The 18,303-nt window shown below is 39.8% G+C and overlaps 1 protein-coding gene across 1 annotated transcript in view; it reads right to left on the bottom strand.

The window, feature by feature from the left end:
- Positions 1-10,359, bottom strand: part of TRHDE (thyrotropin releasing hormone degrading enzyme) — a 396,326-nt gene extending 385,967 nt beyond the window's left edge. The window contains exon 1 of the mRNA XM_021092004.1: positions 1,974-10,359. Within this exon, the coding sequence (XP_020947663.1) occupies positions 1,974-2,878 (905 nt within the window). The 5' untranslated portion in view covers positions 2,879-10,359. The remainder of the gene's footprint in view (positions 1-1,973) is intronic.

The following is an 18,303-nucleotide window of genomic DNA, read 5'->3' as shown; positions in this document are numbered from 1 at the left end:
TGTTAGAAGTATTTATTTCACCACAGCAAGATTTATCAGTAATGATATGCAACTCCCACTATTGACATTTTGACATAAAATACAAACTTGCCTTCAATGCCTTTTCCCTCCAAATTTGATATGACCATGAGTTTAAAAAAAAAAAAATCTGTTTAAACTGTATTCTTTAGAATATGTCAAAAAAAGAGATAGAAAGGGGATTAAATTATCCACATCTGATCTTGGGAGTTTGAAACTGAATAATTTATATATTCATTTCCAGGAGCCTTTAATTATCATACAATTACTAAAGCACTGGACAATTTATTTATATGAGGTTCCTCCATAACACTCTATGTGTTTCCCCATAACACACTGAGGTTTCCCCAGCCTCTTAAGCCATATCGACTTCTTCTGAGACTTTCCAGAGACCAGGGATCAGAAAAGCAAAGTTTGAGTCCCAGCTCTCCACTGATAAACCTGCTGACCTTAGGAGCCCTGGACTGCTCTGATTCCAAGTTTTCTGCTGTTATGAGAATCACTTGAGAACAGGGGAGTCTCTGCCAGTGGCCTCATTACTAAGCGCCAACCTGCCTCTATGTCTAAGGTTGTTGATTTCATTTTTAAGTTCATTTTGGTTGTCCCTGACCCTATAGTTTTTAAGTAATCAAAGTTATTTTAAATGCAATAGGCTTGAGCAAAAAAGCAATAATCACTTGTTTATTCATTCAACAATAAGCTTGAGGGCTTACTACCATGAGACACTCATATATGCCAAGTATAGGGCTAAGTGCTTTTTAGTGCATTTACTCATGAACACTTGCAACAATCCTATGAGGATGTTATTATTATTTCCCCAAGTTAAAACTAAAAATATGGGTTCTGGAGCCAAAGGCTCTAAACCCTGCTTTGTTGGCTCACTATATGACAAGTTACTTGATTTCCTGATGCCTCCATTTCTTCATCTGTAAAATAGGGAGTGTTGATAGCACCAATCCCATAGGATTCTCGAAAGACTGAGTTTAATACAAAATGCTCATTAAGCACTAGAGGTAGTCATTGTCAGGAACTGGTGACCTAGATTAATCAGATTACTCAAGACTTCACCACAGGTAGAGTTGCAGCTGGGATTTGAACCCAGTTCTGTTGGACTCTGAAGCCTGAACTCTAAACAAGTGATGAAAGTCACAGCCTCTCAAAAAAAAAAAAAAAAAAAAAAAGAAGAAAAAGAAACAGAATCCTGCCCAAATCTAAAAAAGCATCCAAGACACTCACTAACAAGACATTTGAGACTGTTAGCTTTCCCCCCTTTCACCACTGGAGTTATTTCCAGAGGTAGTAACTCATGAACAAACTAGAATCACTCAGTGTTAGGAGAGAGCTGGCAGCACCAGCAGGAGCACTTCTCCCTGGCACTGGCCATATTGGCACTGGCCATATCAGCCACCACCCTTACTTTGCCACTGGGACTGGCTCTTGCTGCTCAGAATCTCAACGTCCAGTTTGGTAAAACTTCATGAGGCCAAAGCCTAGCCTCTGCTGGCCCGGGGCGGGTGGGGTTAGATTTTTGCCCTACTTACCCTATCCTGACATCTTCCTGGGATATGCTACTGCCCTAGCCTCTGGTACTCACATATTTTTCCTGGACGGTAACCTGACAGGCTTTTGATGTCACCCTGACCTGGCATCGCTCAGATTATGAATTACCCTTAAAAAAAAAAAGCTGGCTAAGGAACTTTGACGGGGCTGGGGTCCCAGACTAGAGGAGAAGTGGCATTTGGCACAGGTGAGTTTGTGGAGTTGGCTGCAGTAGGAACCAGGTGTCTGGGAGACCGTGAGAGTTCTGAGGGATGGTCCTATCCCACTTTCCCTTCCTTCCCCCATCCCTTGCTTCCAGTATCGGAAGCTAGCGGGTCCCAGAGGTCGGTGGCTGCCCAGCGGTTTAGAGCAGCCTGGTTGGGTGGGGCGCAGCCGGGCACCGCCTCCCTCCATACCTTCTCTCCCCGTGGAGCACGTAGGAGCTGCGGAAGAAGCCCAAGAGCTCGTTCTCGATCAGGGCGTTGTAAATGATCTTCAGATTGTAATTCCTCTGCGCGTCCAGGGTCCTATTCAGCACCACCACCAAGACCTGGGTTTGCGGGTAGAGGAAAAAGCCGGCCACCGGGACTGCCCCAGCCACCCGGTCCTCGGCCACCTGCACCTTCTCGACAGCGACCCGGGAGGCATGCAGCACGACGTAGCGAGTAGCGTTCCGGCATGCGATCTCCACGTTGACCTCCCCGGAGAAGGTGAAGTTCTCCATGAAGGCGGTGAGCATCAGATTGTAGTGCAGCGGCTTGAGGTGGCCCGACAGGCGCAGCTGAGTCCATGGCTGCCACTGTTCTTGCTCCTCCTCCGACGGCGGCTGGGCAGACGGGGTCTCAGGAGTGTCCTCCCTGCCTGCTCCGGGCTGTGAGGAATCTCCGCCAGCGTGGTGGTCGCGCCGTGAAGAACCCGGAAGGCTCTCGTTGCCACCGCGTGCTGGGAAGCCCGCGGGGCCGCCGTCGGCGCCGGGCGGTATGCTTGCCCCACACTCGTCGAAGCGCAAGCTGAGCAGCACCGCGAGCATAGTAACCGCAAGCAGCGCCACGATGGACACGGCGAAGGCCAGCACTAGCCGCTTGTGCACCGTGATGTGGCGCTCGGTGGTGCGGGGTCGTACCCCCACGGAGTCCGCCCACGGGTCCGAGAGCCCCCTGCCGCCGGCCCGGAGCGCGGCGTCGTTCTCCCCCATCGTGGCCACGAAGGGTGAGCTGCTCTTCTTAGCCCCCTCCTCCTCCTTCTTCTTCTTCCTCTTCTTTTTCTTCTTCTTCTTTTTCTTCTCCTCCTCTTGTTCCCCCCGCTCGCCGTCCAGGGCCATCACACCGCCTCCTCCTCCTCCTCCCCCGCCCCCTCCGGCACCCCCCGCGGGCGGGCCACTCGGGCCACAGCCAGAGCAGGCATCAGAGAGCGCACGCGGGCCGAGGGCGCAACGCCAGCTGGGACCCTGGGGAGACTGGCCCGTGTTCTTTTAAGACGGGCTCTGGCCGTAGGCGACTGCAACCTCGGCGCCCCCCATCAGCCCCGCCTCTCTCCGGATACCAGCGGCCGAGGTGCGGGGCGGCGAGCTCTGGGACGCGCCCAACTTGGAAAGCGTCTCACTCTCCCAACGCGCGCTACTTCTCCAGCGGGCGCAGGGCTCAGGGGCACATGCCGCCCCCGCCCTTGTGCGCTTGCGGCTCCCAGCTAGCAGTCCCCTGCACCGAGCTTTCGCCTGGCTTTCCGCGGGAGCCTTCCAGCGGATTCTTGGCTGGCAAGGACGGGGGAGCGAGGGAGAGGGAAGTTAGGGCTGCCGATTTCTCTCCCCACTCCAGCGGCGGCGGCGTTCAGTCCTCTGGGTGGGATGTACTCCCAGCAGCTGCGGCAGCGGCAGCAGCGGAGGTGCCCGAGCCATGCACCCCGTAGCCGGGGACAAGGGAATGGCCAGGAAAAAAAGACCGGGGTGAACCAGCCGGGTGAAGTCCCAGGGCCGCAGAGCTGCACGGGGAATCTGTCCTGGAGAAGCCTTCTCCGCCTGCCTGGACACTTTAAGCAGTGGTGGCGGCAAACAGCGTGAGATTGCAAACCGGACAGCGAGCCTCCCTGGTTCCGACGTTGCACTGACCTCTGGAGATGACAAGTGAGCAAGAAGTGTCCGGCCGGGCCATCCCCCTCAGGTAGACGAAGCTCCGGGTTTGCTCTGTATCCCCGTGGGGAGAGCCGGAGTGCGTGTGTGCGAGTGAGTGTGCATGTGTGTGCGTGAGCATATATACACAGGCTCCAGGTCTAGATTGCCAAAGCTACTCTGGCTGCATTCAGGGACTGAAACTCCCCAGAAAGGCAAAGGAGAGAGCGAGAGAGCGCGAGGAGGCAGGGAAGGCGGGAGGGAGGGGAGCGACTGAGCGGCAGAGGCAGGCACTGGGAGATTAGAGAGCTTTTCTCCGCTCTGTCACACCAGACACCCACAGCCACAGAGGGGGTTGCTGAGCCGCCTGCAAGAAGTACATTGTAAATCTTCAGCGCAACAAGCCCCGCAGTCACCCCTCTTCCCGACTCTTTAGCCCCACTGCGCCTCCCGGGAGGAGCAGTTAGAGCCTTTGGCTATTAATGCCAAGAGGCAAAGGAAGATCCTGCTGGGGAGATGTAGCTGTCTCAGATTTCACATCAAGCTCGCCAGAGGATTGGAAGGACTGTATGTAAATTGAAATAAATTCTCCAGAGCCTGACTACATATATTATACTGTGTGATGTGTCCAGGTGTGCAGTATTAAAATAAGGGTTAGCAAGGAAATATTAGAATCGCCGGAAGTAAAGACTAAAGATGTTTTTTCCTATTGAATAATTTCTATTTTTAGATTGAGGAAATGATTAAAATATAATACCTAAAGTGTAATATTCAGGACTAAAAACTTGAGACTGAGAAAAGCTGGGGACATGAGCCCCATTACTTGAGATTCTGTGATTGGTCAGTTTTTCACTTCACCCAGCCACAATGACTTTTTTGCAGTTTTCAGTGTTACCATGAAAATTGTTTCAACTGCTTTAGATTATCAATAGGAATTTTGCTGACAGCAGGATCATCAAAACAGGTTCATAGACCATTGGCTGGTTATGGATTCTTGTCTAAGTTTGTAGAAGTTTGAAATTATAACGCAGAGTAGGTATGAGTATATGGGATATCCAACCTATAGAATCTGTGTGAAAAACTCTATTTGGAAAAATATTCAGAAAACAGCCACCCCAAAAGTAACAGTTCAGAGGCACAGTCTCTAGTTTTTAATGAAACAAAGTGTGATAGACTTGACTCAGTTTTTTTAGGGGCAGAATAAAAAGAGAATGAAGTAATTCCTTTTTACACATTTCTTTCATATCTTCAATTCTTGAAGGCATTAAAAAATCATGTCCATAATTGTTTTTCTTACAAAAAGGAATATTTAATGTCACTGGCTTTGGAGTCCTGAAAATAGACTTAAAAATATTATCTTTTGCTTTAACAGCATGACCAAAGCGAAGAGCCCAAATATGCATCAACTTCAGCCTGAAAACCACAGCCCTGAACATTGAAGCTCTTTGCCATTTATCCCCACATGGGATACATTCCCAATGCCGTACATTCTAAATGTCCATTTGAATCATTTATAAATGATGATAAAAAGATGAACCTGGGTTTTTTTTTTTTTTTTTAAAGCATGTTGTATGTGGGCCGTTAGCAACAGACCAAGGGAAATGCCACATTCTGTTCAAGTTAATTTTTTCTGCTCTGTTTTTAAATCTCTGTGCTCTTGCTGTCCATATGTATCTGCCTGTAAGCATTTTAGGAGTGGAGAGTTTGTTTTCACCAAATCAGGAAACCTGTAGTATAGGCAGGCAAAAAGAGCTGTGTGACTATTAGCAGCTCTCTAAGCTTCTCTGACTTTAGGATACTAATCTGGCAGTTTGAGATTTTTGATCTAAAGTCCATGGATTCAACTCATTTGGATTAGAAGAGGGATTGGAACCACCTTCACCCCCAGAAGTTAGGGAACCACTCCATAATCTCCATGAAGAGGTTACCCACTTTCTCTAAAATGATAGTAGTCAAGAAAAGATTCAAAGAAGGCTTGTTCAGATCTTTGTGTGTTATCCATGTAGTTTTGAAGATTACAAGGCAACTCTCAAGAATATCGGAATTAAAGAATGTATTTACCAATTAGTAAAGCCTCTATTGGCTGTGATTCAGTTAGTGGATGGTTATTTTTGAGACCGTAGAGTGGACACAGGCTTATCAACCTGGAGTGAACACAACTCATTAAAACACTGATTCCCCTAAAATGTAACTTTACCCAATTAATTCAATATCAGGGTCAAGTGGGTATTTCTTCTTTTCATATCAGTGTTATAAAAGGTCCCTCCTTTTTTAATTTATGAAAGTATATAACCTACCCCTGAGAAGCAAACACTCTGGTATAATACCATTTTAATGTTACTTTTTAGAGAGTGTCTATCCTACCCTCCTCAAACCAAAACAAAAAAGGCAAAATATCAAATGGCGTACCTAACAAAAAAAATCTTAAAGAGATGACTCACTAATATTCCTATGAAGAAGTTTCCTTCAGTATTGTAGATGACTAAATTGGAGTTAGTTTTACTTTGCCAATGCTAAAACCATGCAGGGGAATAAGACTTCCCAAAGTGCCTGTTGCTGCTTGCAGAAATACATTTATTGTTGGGAGAATCTATGATTATTTTCCTTAGCTAATAAATGTCTTTAAAGCCATTTTTTGCCATATTTGATTTAGGGGCTTGTAAAAGTGAAAACAATCTGAGTATTTAATATACGTAAGGTCAAAAAGAAGTTAGTAATTAAATCTACACCTAGGTCCTATGAATAATCAAACTGAACTACTTTCAGTGAATGTGCACAGTCTTTACTCTTTGATTGTTTACACTTGAAGTGCTGTTTTTCTTTTCCCACTGGTTTGTATGTAGAGGCACAGCTCAAGTGTCCTTTTATTCTCCGCCCCTTCAAATGTGATTAGCACTTCACATCCAGAAGCATCCTAGCTCTGAAGAAAGAACTAGAGACTAATCTGCCTTCACCTCCCTACGTTAGCCTGACCTGCTTAACTGACTCAGTTTCTTGCTTTGTTAATGTGCAGGGGTGAGATGGACTAGATAACCTCATATCTCTTCCAGTTCTCAAAATCTGTGAAAGAAATTCCAATGCTAATATCCAGTCTCTATGCGCTCAGGGATTTTTAATTAATCATCTCCATTGAGAAGGAACAAATAATCAATTAAAAACTAAAAGTTGAATGGGTAAAGAGACTTTATAAAAAAAAATACACTACACTAGTAAAAGAATATGAAGGAAAGAAAATAATGCCTGCTTACTTGGCAGGAAAAATAGGACTGATGTATTTTGTGAGAAGGATGTGTTCCTGAAGACCCCACCTAATGGGAGACCAATGCTGACAGTGAATGATGGAAGTCTGTGTTCACCAGCTAAAGTGGTGCTGCCAGCTGACACTAAAAGCATTTTGATATTTGAGATTGTGATAACTTGAAATTTTTAATTGAGGAGAACTCACAATATTACAAACTATATTTTTATAATAGATAATTTCAAACTTTCATACCATTTGACCACTGCATCTGTTGACATTGTTAATGGATTTCATATAAGAAATACCGTCCTGGAGAGAACATTCCTCAACATCTTAAAGATGGAAAGAGGAGGACTCTTGAAAAGTAGCCATAATTGGGACAGTGCAATTTAATAATGTCTGTAGTTTGCCAGCTACAGTTAACACCTTGATTTAACTTTAGTTATCTGACTTCTGTTTATTTTAAAAGATTAATCTAAATTGTTCTATATCTAAATTTGATTATGTCTTCTTTTCTCACATAAGAATCTGTGAAATTATAAAGTTATTTTGAAAGGAAAGCATCCTCTAATCTGTTAATATATTCTGCCTGATATTAGGCCTAGAAAAGTCTCATAAGTATACTTAAAAACAAAATAAGCAAGTGTTACAGCATTAAAAGGGCCTCTCCAGATGGCAAATATAAGAAAAAGCATAACCAGATATCCATAATGTCATTCCCAATTCTAGATTTAACTGTTCTCTCCAGAGAGGAGAGGACTGGGATCTCAAAAAAGTTGTATTGTTATTTGAGGGTTCTAATGCTAGGTTAGTTAAAACTCCTCAGTGTTCACTGTGAGCTCTTTGGTTTATGATCTCAGTAAGAAAGCTTCATAAAAAGGCAAAGAATGCATCGTGGAAATGTTTACAGTTTCTTCATGAGACCTGCAGACATGACATAAACCAAATTCTGAAAGCAGAACAGAAACTGGGTAACTTTCTGAAGATGTTTCCATAGAACTAGTCGATTTGCCTAGTAGCTCAGAAAATAGAAATAGTATCCTGGTATAATTTTTTACCATGAATTTAAGTTGTTTAAATCCATGTTTCTAGATAAATATGGCAGGAAGAAAATAATAATAATAGCTAAGATTTTTCAAGGGCTTACCTCACCACCAAGTGTTTGTCTAAGCACTCGATGGTATCTTATTTAATCATGAAAATAACCCCATCACGTCAATGCTGTTATTTCTCCCATTTGACACATGCGGAGACTGAGGCTTAGTGTGATAAAGTACCTTGCCCAAAGTCATTTAATTAGTAGAGCCAGAATTCCAAACTCCGTCATCTGTACACTGAACCATTATGCTATAGTACTTCCTGCAGGGTAAGCAGATGTAAGCTATCTACTCAAATAATTGATATTTGCTGCATAAATTAAGTCAGTGCCAGGCAAAGTGCTGGAGGTCTAGCACTGAGCCCAACAGTTGTGATTCCCCCCATCATTGGAGGCTACAGTGCCTGCCCCAGAAGTACTATGTGAGTGTTTATTAAATGAAATGAGTGAGTAGAGAAAATGTAGTATGACCCTGAACAGAATAATAATTACAATTTTATAATGATAGGAAGAAAAAAGGAGAACATGATTTATCCCTGATTGAGAACTAAGTAGTTGAAGAGTTGACTGTAGCTTATTCTATTCTGCAAATCAAGCAGTTTATATGCCTTAGAAATCTTACCTCCTGAATGCATTAAGCAATGTATCTTTGACCCAGGGTTATGTGACAATTCAGATTTACATGATTTGAATACTGCCACACCTCCTTCAAACCATGAAAAGTATCTGCTTCAAATGTACACTTATACAGATATTAATGTATACCCTCATAAAGACATAAAATACCCTGTTATATTTTTTCCATAAAACTCCTGTTGTAGCTTCTAATGCAAATTTTTCCCTTTTCTGCCCAATTATTCACTCTTCTATATAATAATAAAACATATTATCTTTTAAAACCTACACTTACTAGACATACACAGATAGACATTTGTTTGATATATAAATCTGTATCACTATAGCTTTTGAAATGAGGTAATTACATAGTATATTGTATACCTCAAAGTTGCTAAGAGACTAGATCTTAAATGTTCTCACCACAAAAGTGAAATGATAATTATGTGACATGACAGAGATGTTAGTGAATGCTACAGTGGTAATTGTGTTACAATATATAAATTATCAAATCAACACATTTTACACCAACTTATATGATGTTATGTCAGTTAAATCTCAATTTAAAAAATAAAGGATAAAATTAATTCATTAAATGGGGTAATTACAATATCTTCTTAAATTTGAGTAGCAAATGATCATTGTAAATGGGTTGATAAAGACAGTTCGGTAAATAGGGTGGTTTTTCTCTTTTAGATAATGAATTGTTGCTAATCTTGAGTTTTTGAAAGCTGATTTTGATCTATGGTGTTTTTTATTTTTAACAATATAAAATATATAATATAGTTTTACTGAGTCAGTATTCTAGTCAAAGACATAGTCATTTCTGAGTGAAAAACATATTTTCTGTTAGAAAATATTTCACTATATAGTATATACATATTGCACAGTAACAGTAAAAATTAAAATGGACTTTTTTTTTCAACTTATTGAATTCCTACTTTGAAACCAAGGGAAAAAAAAAACAAATTATAGTATTTCCCGTGTGAATTTTAGACCTGTGTGTGAATAATAGCATCTCTTAATCATAAACTGAAGAATAGCTCCTTTGAGGGGTTCTGTACCTTCTTCTTGCTTATTCCCAGAGATGTTTGCCAGGAAAGACCCAGTTCCTTCCACCATATGGCATTGTAAGTAAGGATCCTCCCTGTCTCTTTACTTTCAGGGTTATAATAAGGCTATGCCAATGTGATAGCAGGTATTTTTTCCTTCCCTATACACAGTTTTCTGAGACCATCTCCCCATTCATATCTAGGAAGTACTCTCCAGGTGCCTTGAAAATTAGGTGAAATAGGTATTTGGGATCCTGGAGTTAGTTTTGGAATTCAAGCAATTAGACTTTGGCTAAAATGACTTATTCCTGGTGGTTTTAAAAAAGTTATGCATGTGTTATTATTACAAAGACAAGCATATGTCAGAGATACTGGAGGTCTAGTTCCAGATTTAAAAAAAAAAAAAAAAGAGAGAGAGAGAGAGAGAGAATATCGCAATATAGCAAATCACAGAAGCATACAAAAGTTATGTTTAGGAGTTCCCATCATGGGGCAGCAGAAACGAGCCCGACTAGGAACCATGAGGTTGCAGGTTCGATTCCTGGCCTCACTCAGTGGATTCAGGATCCAGCGTTGCCATGAGCTGTGGTATAGGCCGCAGTGGCTTGGATCTGGCATTGCTGTGGCTGTGGTGTAGGCCAGCAGCTATAACTCCAATTGAACCCCTAGCCTGGGAACCTCCGTAAGCCATGGGTGTGGCCCTAAAAAGCAAAAAAAAAAAAAAAAAAAAAAAAAAAAAAAAAAAAAAAAAAGGTGTTTACATTATACTATAATCTATTAACTGTGCAATAGCATTATGTCTACAAAAATACATACTCTAATTAAAAAATACCTTATTGCTCAAAATTGCTAGCCATCATCTGAGCCTTCAGCAAGTCGTAATCCTTTTGCAACAGTAACACCAAATATCACTGATCACCGGTCATCGTAACAAATATAATAATAAGGGAAAAGTTTGAAATATTCTGACTGGTGTGGTTTCAAATGTGACACAGAGGCACAAAGTGAGCAAATGCTGTTGGAAAAATGGTGCCAACATACACGGGGTTGCCACAAACCTTCAATTTGTAAAAAAAACATAGTATCTGTAACAAAGTGAAGCATAATAAAACAAGATATGCCTGTATTAAAAGTCTAAGTATATCATTTTGCTATAAATATTATGTTAAAGTCTTTTTAAACATTTATATTAAGAACATTAAGAGCCAGGCACTATATAAAACATAAAAAGAAACGGTCACAATTTATAATCATACAATGATTGTAGAATCTACACATGGAATAAAAAACTTTCCTACAAAATAACTACACAAAAATAGCCAAACTGCTACCTCTTTTGAGAATATAATTAGCTGCTTGATTAAAACCTTTTTTTTTAACTCCAAAATAGTCTGTAGGAAGAAAGCAACAAATGTGAATATGTATATTTTGAATTACTAGTGTGTTAAAACTTGGATGATCATTTCATGAAATCAGTTTCTCATAATAGGATTGATTTAGTATAAAAGTTGCCTGTGATCTTCACTTTTGTCACTTTTCTCTTTAGTGCCACCTTGTGGGTTAGCCAGTAACAATAAATATAGAGGGGTTTGAGTTTGGGTTTTTTTTCTTTTCTTCTGCTGTATTAAAGCTAGTCGTAGGAAGTAGTGTAGTAAAACTCAGATGTGAAGCAGTTTTTTTGCTTTCTCAGAGAAGCAACCACTTCACTAGAAAATATTTGCCATAATACTGCAGTTGGCCATTCCAGACAACAGAACCGTTTCTCAGAGATTGGAAATATTGGAATCTACACAAAAATCGATGTTCATTTACAGGATAATCACCAAACTTATCTTGGATAACACAAGTGGCAAGCTCTGACTTGTGATTTTTTTCCATAAGAAAAATGTTTTCTTAACTCAGTATTATCATTTCTACAATAGTGTCCCTTGAGAATTGATTCTGGATGATTCAAAATGCTGCTGAATTCTGTTTAGAAAAACAAAAAAAACAGCTCCTATATCTGATTTAGTCTTGTTTGCAGCTCACTTCTAACAACAGATTGAATTTGCATTGCGTTCCCTTACTCAGCTTATTTTTTAATTATGATGCTGCAGTAATAAGGAAGTAAGTACAGTATGTTGAAAGCTTTCTTTTATTGGGAACACACAGGAAGTGTGTTATATATTCCCTAACAACCTCTATATATTAGAGATGCTATAATAACCTTTTGAATAGCTAGGAGTTCCCTTGTGGCACAGTAGGCTAAGGATCTGGCATTGCCACTGCAGTGGCTTGGGTCACTACTGTGGTGTGGTTTCAATCCCTGGCTCAGGAACTTCCATATGCCCTGGGCATGGCCAAAAATAAATAAGTAAATAACTTTTGAAGAGCTAAACAAAAAAAGAATAGTTTCTCCTCTTTAAAACACCTAAACATGTTAGAATTTATAGCTAAGGTTTTTTTGGTATGATGAAGAAATAAATTTTTAAATTGCATTTATGGAATCATTTCAGAGCAAGTGAAAATCATGTGTAATGTGGTCACTTTGCAGGTGTAAATGTCCATATCTGAACTCCTCCTTCCCTATTAGGAGTTGAAGGTTGTACCATGTGTTATTCAAAAAGTAATTTTCCCTGGATGTGCAATAAGGCCTCAGATTTGACCTATAACCTGAGTGTTATAAACAATCAGTTATCTATGCTGGAAGCACACTACCGCCAACAAAAAATTTAAGTGTTATTAAAGGCTTGCTAAAATCTTGGTATGGAACCAAAAGAGCCAAACGTTATCAGTATGTAAGGCTGCAAAAACCTAGGAATTTAACTCCCCCATCATTTTTAACCTGAATAAGCTTTATGCTTTGTCTCTAAACCTAGTAAATTGTGTTTTCCAATTCAGGAAATGCATTTTAATTATCTATTTTTACACCCTTCGATATTTGAATTTCTCCATGATATTCTGACACAGAGCCAGTTCCCATGGATCTGGTACAGGAGCAAATTAAAAGGTGCCTTAGAATAGCAACAACAACAACAACAACAACAAAAAAGGTGCCTTAGAATAACATTCAATCTGTAGTCCTCCACTTAACCTTTGCATGGCTACCATCAAACAAGACAGTGCTCTTGGACCAGGGCTTTCTAATCTGGGGATCGGCAAAAGTTGTGACTATTTTTCCACTTATGCTTCGACTTCAGCTAATTAATAATAAAAGTGTGGCTTTCTTCAGTTTAAGCTGAATAAACCGCTGTGTGGTACCATCCACAGCATTCCTTGGACACCTGAGCTATTGCAGGGGCTGCACTATATCCAAATAAGTGGTACCTCCATTCACCACAGTTTAACCCCAGGGATGAATTTTAGCCTCGCTTCGTTTTTATCATATTCATGTTAAATATATGGAATTTTAAAAACAAGTTACAAAGCAGCAAAACACATTTCATATCTACTCTTTCAGATTCCAAACTAAGCAGATCCTAATTAATTGGGTTACATTATATAACAACAGACTTTCACTTTAATGTCAAAAGGCGTTTCTGATCTCTATTCAGTTCCTCTTAAAATGAGACTGAGCAAAATATTTTCTTGACATTTCTGAGAATTTCATTTTCAGTTTCAAAGGATCATTTATTCCTTTAATCTTCCAACGTGAAAAAAGTATGAATATTTACTTTTTTTAAGACTCATTTTTAGAAGTGCAAACATTCAACTAGGTAAACTTAGTAAGGGATAGCTATTAATGTTCTCTTTTGTCTTCTAGACAGAAAATCAAAGCGATTTAAAGTAAAAGGTGTGTTAAAAATCAATGTATGTCCACCAGTTAACATTAATGTGTGCAAATACCCTCTGTGATCACTATGTCTTATTTGCATGTACAGTCTTTATTTATCTATACTACCTAAAAAGGATAGAGATAGATATAAACAGACGAGAGAGGTATACTGTGTATCTTTATGGGCTGAACTAAACTGTATGATTTGTCACTATGCTAAACTGCAGTGTTCGAAAGTGCATGAATTGTTCTCTGTGTCACTCTGTCATTTTCAAGACTTGCCACCATAGCCAGATTAAACTGTGATGTGGTGCTCATCCAAATATATAATTCTAAAACCGGAATTATAGGACCATTTCTTTCTTTCTATGAGGTTTACCTATAGTAATTCTCAGTTTAATGTTCAGAGTTCTATAGTGGTTCTCTTTGAAATGTTCAGAGCAGGAGCTATACCTTCTAGAACGTGCAAATAATCAAGTCCTAGCAACATTGCAAAATATGATCCGCGTTATGAATTGAACAGAATGAGCCCTCAGATCTGATTGCCCAAGGTTCAAAATGATAATCCTCCCGACACACCCCACACGAACTGGCGAGTTGAAATTGCATTAACAACAACAACAAAAAAAAACAGGAGGAATTGCGGTCCCCACCTCAGCACCACTTCATCAGCCTTCCTATCCCTGCCCACCTAGGAGGCGAGCTTCCACTCTGCAGACAGAGGTAGAGGGCTGCAGACCTTTACTTCCTGTCAATTTCTAAAGTTCCAAAAAGGATTGGGCCTGAGGAGTTTTATCTTCTAGTGTTCCATTGTGAACTGACTTAATTAAATTTTTCCCAAAGTGCCACATTCTCCAGTTCTTTCTCAGGAGGGCAAATTGAGGAGACACAGAAACAGGTCCAAATGAAGTGAAATTTTTTTAATTAATTTAAACAATAACACCATGAAAAAGCACTTTGAATTTTTCAATTCCCCGGCAATTGGCTCTAAAAAGAGAAACATTCTAAATTATCCACATGCCCTCATTTATTAGTCTAGAGCTCTTGCCTAAGCAATTATTTGTGATGGTAATATATAAGACATCACAATGGTTTACTTGCTTTCCTAATACCTTTTTGCCCATAAACTCTAGAGAATGGGAAATGTGTCAGTGAAGAGAAGTGACCATAAGAGAAGGCTCACTAGTATAAAATAAACTCTGTAAAAGTAAAGGAAAAAGATCCAAGTCCCATCTTAAAAAATCAAATTCCGCGGAAGGTAAATGTCACAGATATCACCGTTTACTTGTTGATAACCACTTAAGAGTAATCTACAATTTCTTCCTAACCTTCCAGAAAGTCTCCTGCCAGTCGCATAATCTCCTGGGGAGAAGTGTCTTATGAAATTATCACCTGCTTTTATAAAGTCCAGAAAATTTTAAACAAAACTGAATGCCCTTTATTTACCCATAGCCATTTCAAAAATGTTATAGATAATGAACAGTAAACAAAATAACAATTAACGGTGCTTTAACTGAAAGATAATTTTCATATCCTTTGGAACTAGGACCATTAAGATCTAGAAAAATACAGCTACTAGGCACTGTTGGTTTTTTCCTTAGAAAACCATTATCCACTTCATTGGTACCTCTTTAACAACTCAAAGTGTGTGGTGGGGAGAAATACCAAGAAAAGTCAAAATTCTTATCTAATCTTTCTTATATTGTGCCTTTCAACATAACATATTGTGTGACATGGTTTTAAAAGTAGTATTTAGAAGTTACTTTCCAACTTTATATATTGGCATTGACTTCATGGAAAGTAATGCAGCAACAGCTATCAAAATTCACAAATTAAAAACTGTAACAAGTCTTCTGAGATATCCTGTACTGCACTGTTAGCATGACTCTTCTATTAGAATAAAAGCTTCTTCAGGGTAGGAGACATGTATATTCATTTATATCTCTGGAATATACCGAGTTCTTAAGTATATACTGAATGAATGCATGCTCCATTCAGGATTTGTCAGCAGCTTCTTGGCCCCTATTACTTCTCTCTCTGATTTAAGGCTTCTCTCCTCCCCCCATGCCCAGGGCTCTTTGGCCTCCATGCCTGGTGAGAGTGCTCTTCCACTTGGCCTCCCATTGAACCATCCTATTGAAGTTGGTCCTATAGCCAAGACGGTGCTCTTCCATATTGGTGGTGTTCCCCAGCTCTGGCATAGAAACGTGGCATCAGAGCATTTGTTGAAATCATCTTATCTGCATTTTAGAGGGAACGAACTAACAAACAAAAATGTTATCATTTTCCCTGAATAAGCCAGTAATAAGTAAGTGAGATATAGAATCAGCATCTGATCCTCTCAGCTTCAGTTTTGGAGACCAAAGTGATGTGTTCTCCCAGGGGGAGAATTTGACCAGATGTTGAAATCATTTAGGCCATACGATGGCATCATACTTCATGCAGGAGTTAGATTCTGAGGTTGGCTTACAAAGTCAGAAGCACCTATGATCAAATTTCCCCTTGAAAAATTCCCTAAACTTTCCACAAAAGGCAGTAAATCTTGTTTTTATGTACCTGTTCCTATGTATAGCAATATGTACACACAGTAAGTATAAAAGGTGTACAGCATATACAATATTTAATTAAATCGAGTAAATAAATTATCCATATGCTGTTTTAATAACACTGCTACAAATTCACTACAGTGTTTCTATGATGCCAAAATAACCAGCCAATGCAGAAAGTTCAGTTAAAAATGACAGTAATGCCTGCCTTCCTTTCTTTGCAGCAGGAAGGCAGTATGGTGGGTATCAGGGCCCACACAAAGGGGATGTTGGAGTAGGCAGCATGATAGAAGCCCAGTGGAATTAGGCAATTGGCTATATATAGGGAGTTAAGATTTTTAGTGCTGGAGAAGGAAGGTGCAAATATGGAAAGGAGAAAAATCCAAATGAATCCTCTGGTATTGGGTCATTGAATTAGAATTGAAAGAATGGATATCAACATGGTTTTACATATATGGATACAGATATATAGACATAGATATTTAAATGTGTGTGGGTGTGTGTGTGTGTGTGTGTGTGTTCCATTAGGAGGACCTGAGCAGCAATGAGAAACTTAATGCCCAAGTCCGGGTTTCTAAATACATCTTTTCAGGGCTCAGTGAAGATTTTGAAGGTGGCTCAGGGAAGAATGAAATGAGCTTTGAACATGTTCATGTGCCAGAAAATAACGAAGTTTCCAAAGGAATGATGGGAACATAACCAAAGAACACAGGGGCCATCTTGAAGGAGCTCCCACTGACCAAATCTGGAACAATTTGAGCATCAGAATAAGTAATAAAGTAATGTATTATAACCTACTGAATAAAATGGAATCCATGAATGTACATTGATATAATAAGTAGGTAAACGGCAGGAGGGGAACATCTTTTTTACATTAGAATTCCAGCTATGAATATAGGAAGAATCCAGGCAAGATATATCAATGAATGCCAGCATGAGTAGGTGAAAGTAAGATGAGTGAAAATTTTACAGTCTCAGAGTCTCTCTCTATAAAATATTTATTAATTACAAAGGAAAAAATATTCACTTTACAGTGGAGAAACCAAACAGACACCATCTGAACCCATTGTTCAGAGTTTGCAGTACCAGTAATGGGACAAATCAGTATCATGTGCCCCCTGATGGGAAGCAATGAACAGAACACAATATCACTTGTCCAGTATTTCGGCAAAAACATCATAGCCTGGTTATAATCAAGAGGAAATATCCAACAAATTTAGAAAGCTTCTACAAAATAACGGTCGCTTAAAAATGTCAAGGTCATGAAAGTCAAGTAGATCGAGGAATTCTTCTAGATTGAAGGAAGCCAGGGAGATATGACAACTGAGTTCACATGTGGTCCTGAACTGGACCTTTTGTTATGAGGACGTTGTCAGAACAATTGGCAAAACTTGAATTTGGGAGAAGGGTATTTAGGAATTTGTCATGCTATTCATGCAGCTTTTCTGAGAGGTGGAAATTGTTTGAAGTTAAAAATGTCTTTGTATAAAAATCTTCATCCTCATTGGTACTCTTTTTAAACTTCCAATGCACAGCTCTAAAGTTACACAAGCCAGAAAAGGAATGCTGATTGAAAAATAATTATAAGAGCATCAGGAAAGTGGCAAAGAAGATGAAGTAATCATATGATGTCAACCAACCAATTTTTTTTCACAACTTTTTTGGGTTTTTGTCTCATACTCTGGCATCTTGCAGGCATCAGCTTTCCTTAATCACACTTTTCCCTTCATATAATTCATGCACAAATTTTAAACACAGCAAAAGACCATCTGGGAATACCACCTACTAGCGACCTTTCTCCTTTTCATGGATTTCATTTTCTTCCTCCCTTTCTTCCTTAATTTATTTATTTTGGAAGCAGCATTCACTCTATTGGAAGAACTGATTGTAAACATAAAATCCCTTTCCTCACCCTGCCCACTCCTGTGACAAACTTGCATTTGATGAGACAGAGGAGAAAAGGATCACTACACATTTACCCCAGCATATCCCCCTAGCAGTCTTCATGCTCCTTCTTTTTCACTATTTTCCTCCTTTCTTCTCTGAACCAGGGATATAAAACTGTTCTTGAAATTAATTAAACAGAAGTGGACCTCCAGCAATTGTTCTCACCCCGTAATCTAAAGGACTCAAACCTTTCACTTAAAATGTAGAAAGAAAGGAAATCAGGGCTGTAAAACTGATTGGGTTTTTTTTAACCCATCTTCCCCTGCATTAAGTCAGGACTGTGAAATAGTCTGCCAGTCTAAATAGCACCTGTCAGAAAGGTGGGAAATTGTTGAAAGAGAAAAGTTTTAGAAGATCTAAATTCAAATTATCTTGACTGCAATTAAAATAG

The sequence above is a fragment of the Sus scrofa genome, chromosome 5, assembly GCF_000003025.6.
Source record: "Sus scrofa isolate TJ Tabasco breed Duroc chromosome 5, Sscrofa11.1, whole genome shotgun sequence".
NCBI classification, from domain to species: Eukaryota; Metazoa; Chordata; class Mammalia; order Artiodactyla; family Suidae; genus Sus; species Sus scrofa.
The sequence above is the reverse complement of the archived record's forward strand: the minus strand, read 5'-3'. Positions and strand labels throughout refer to the sequence as shown.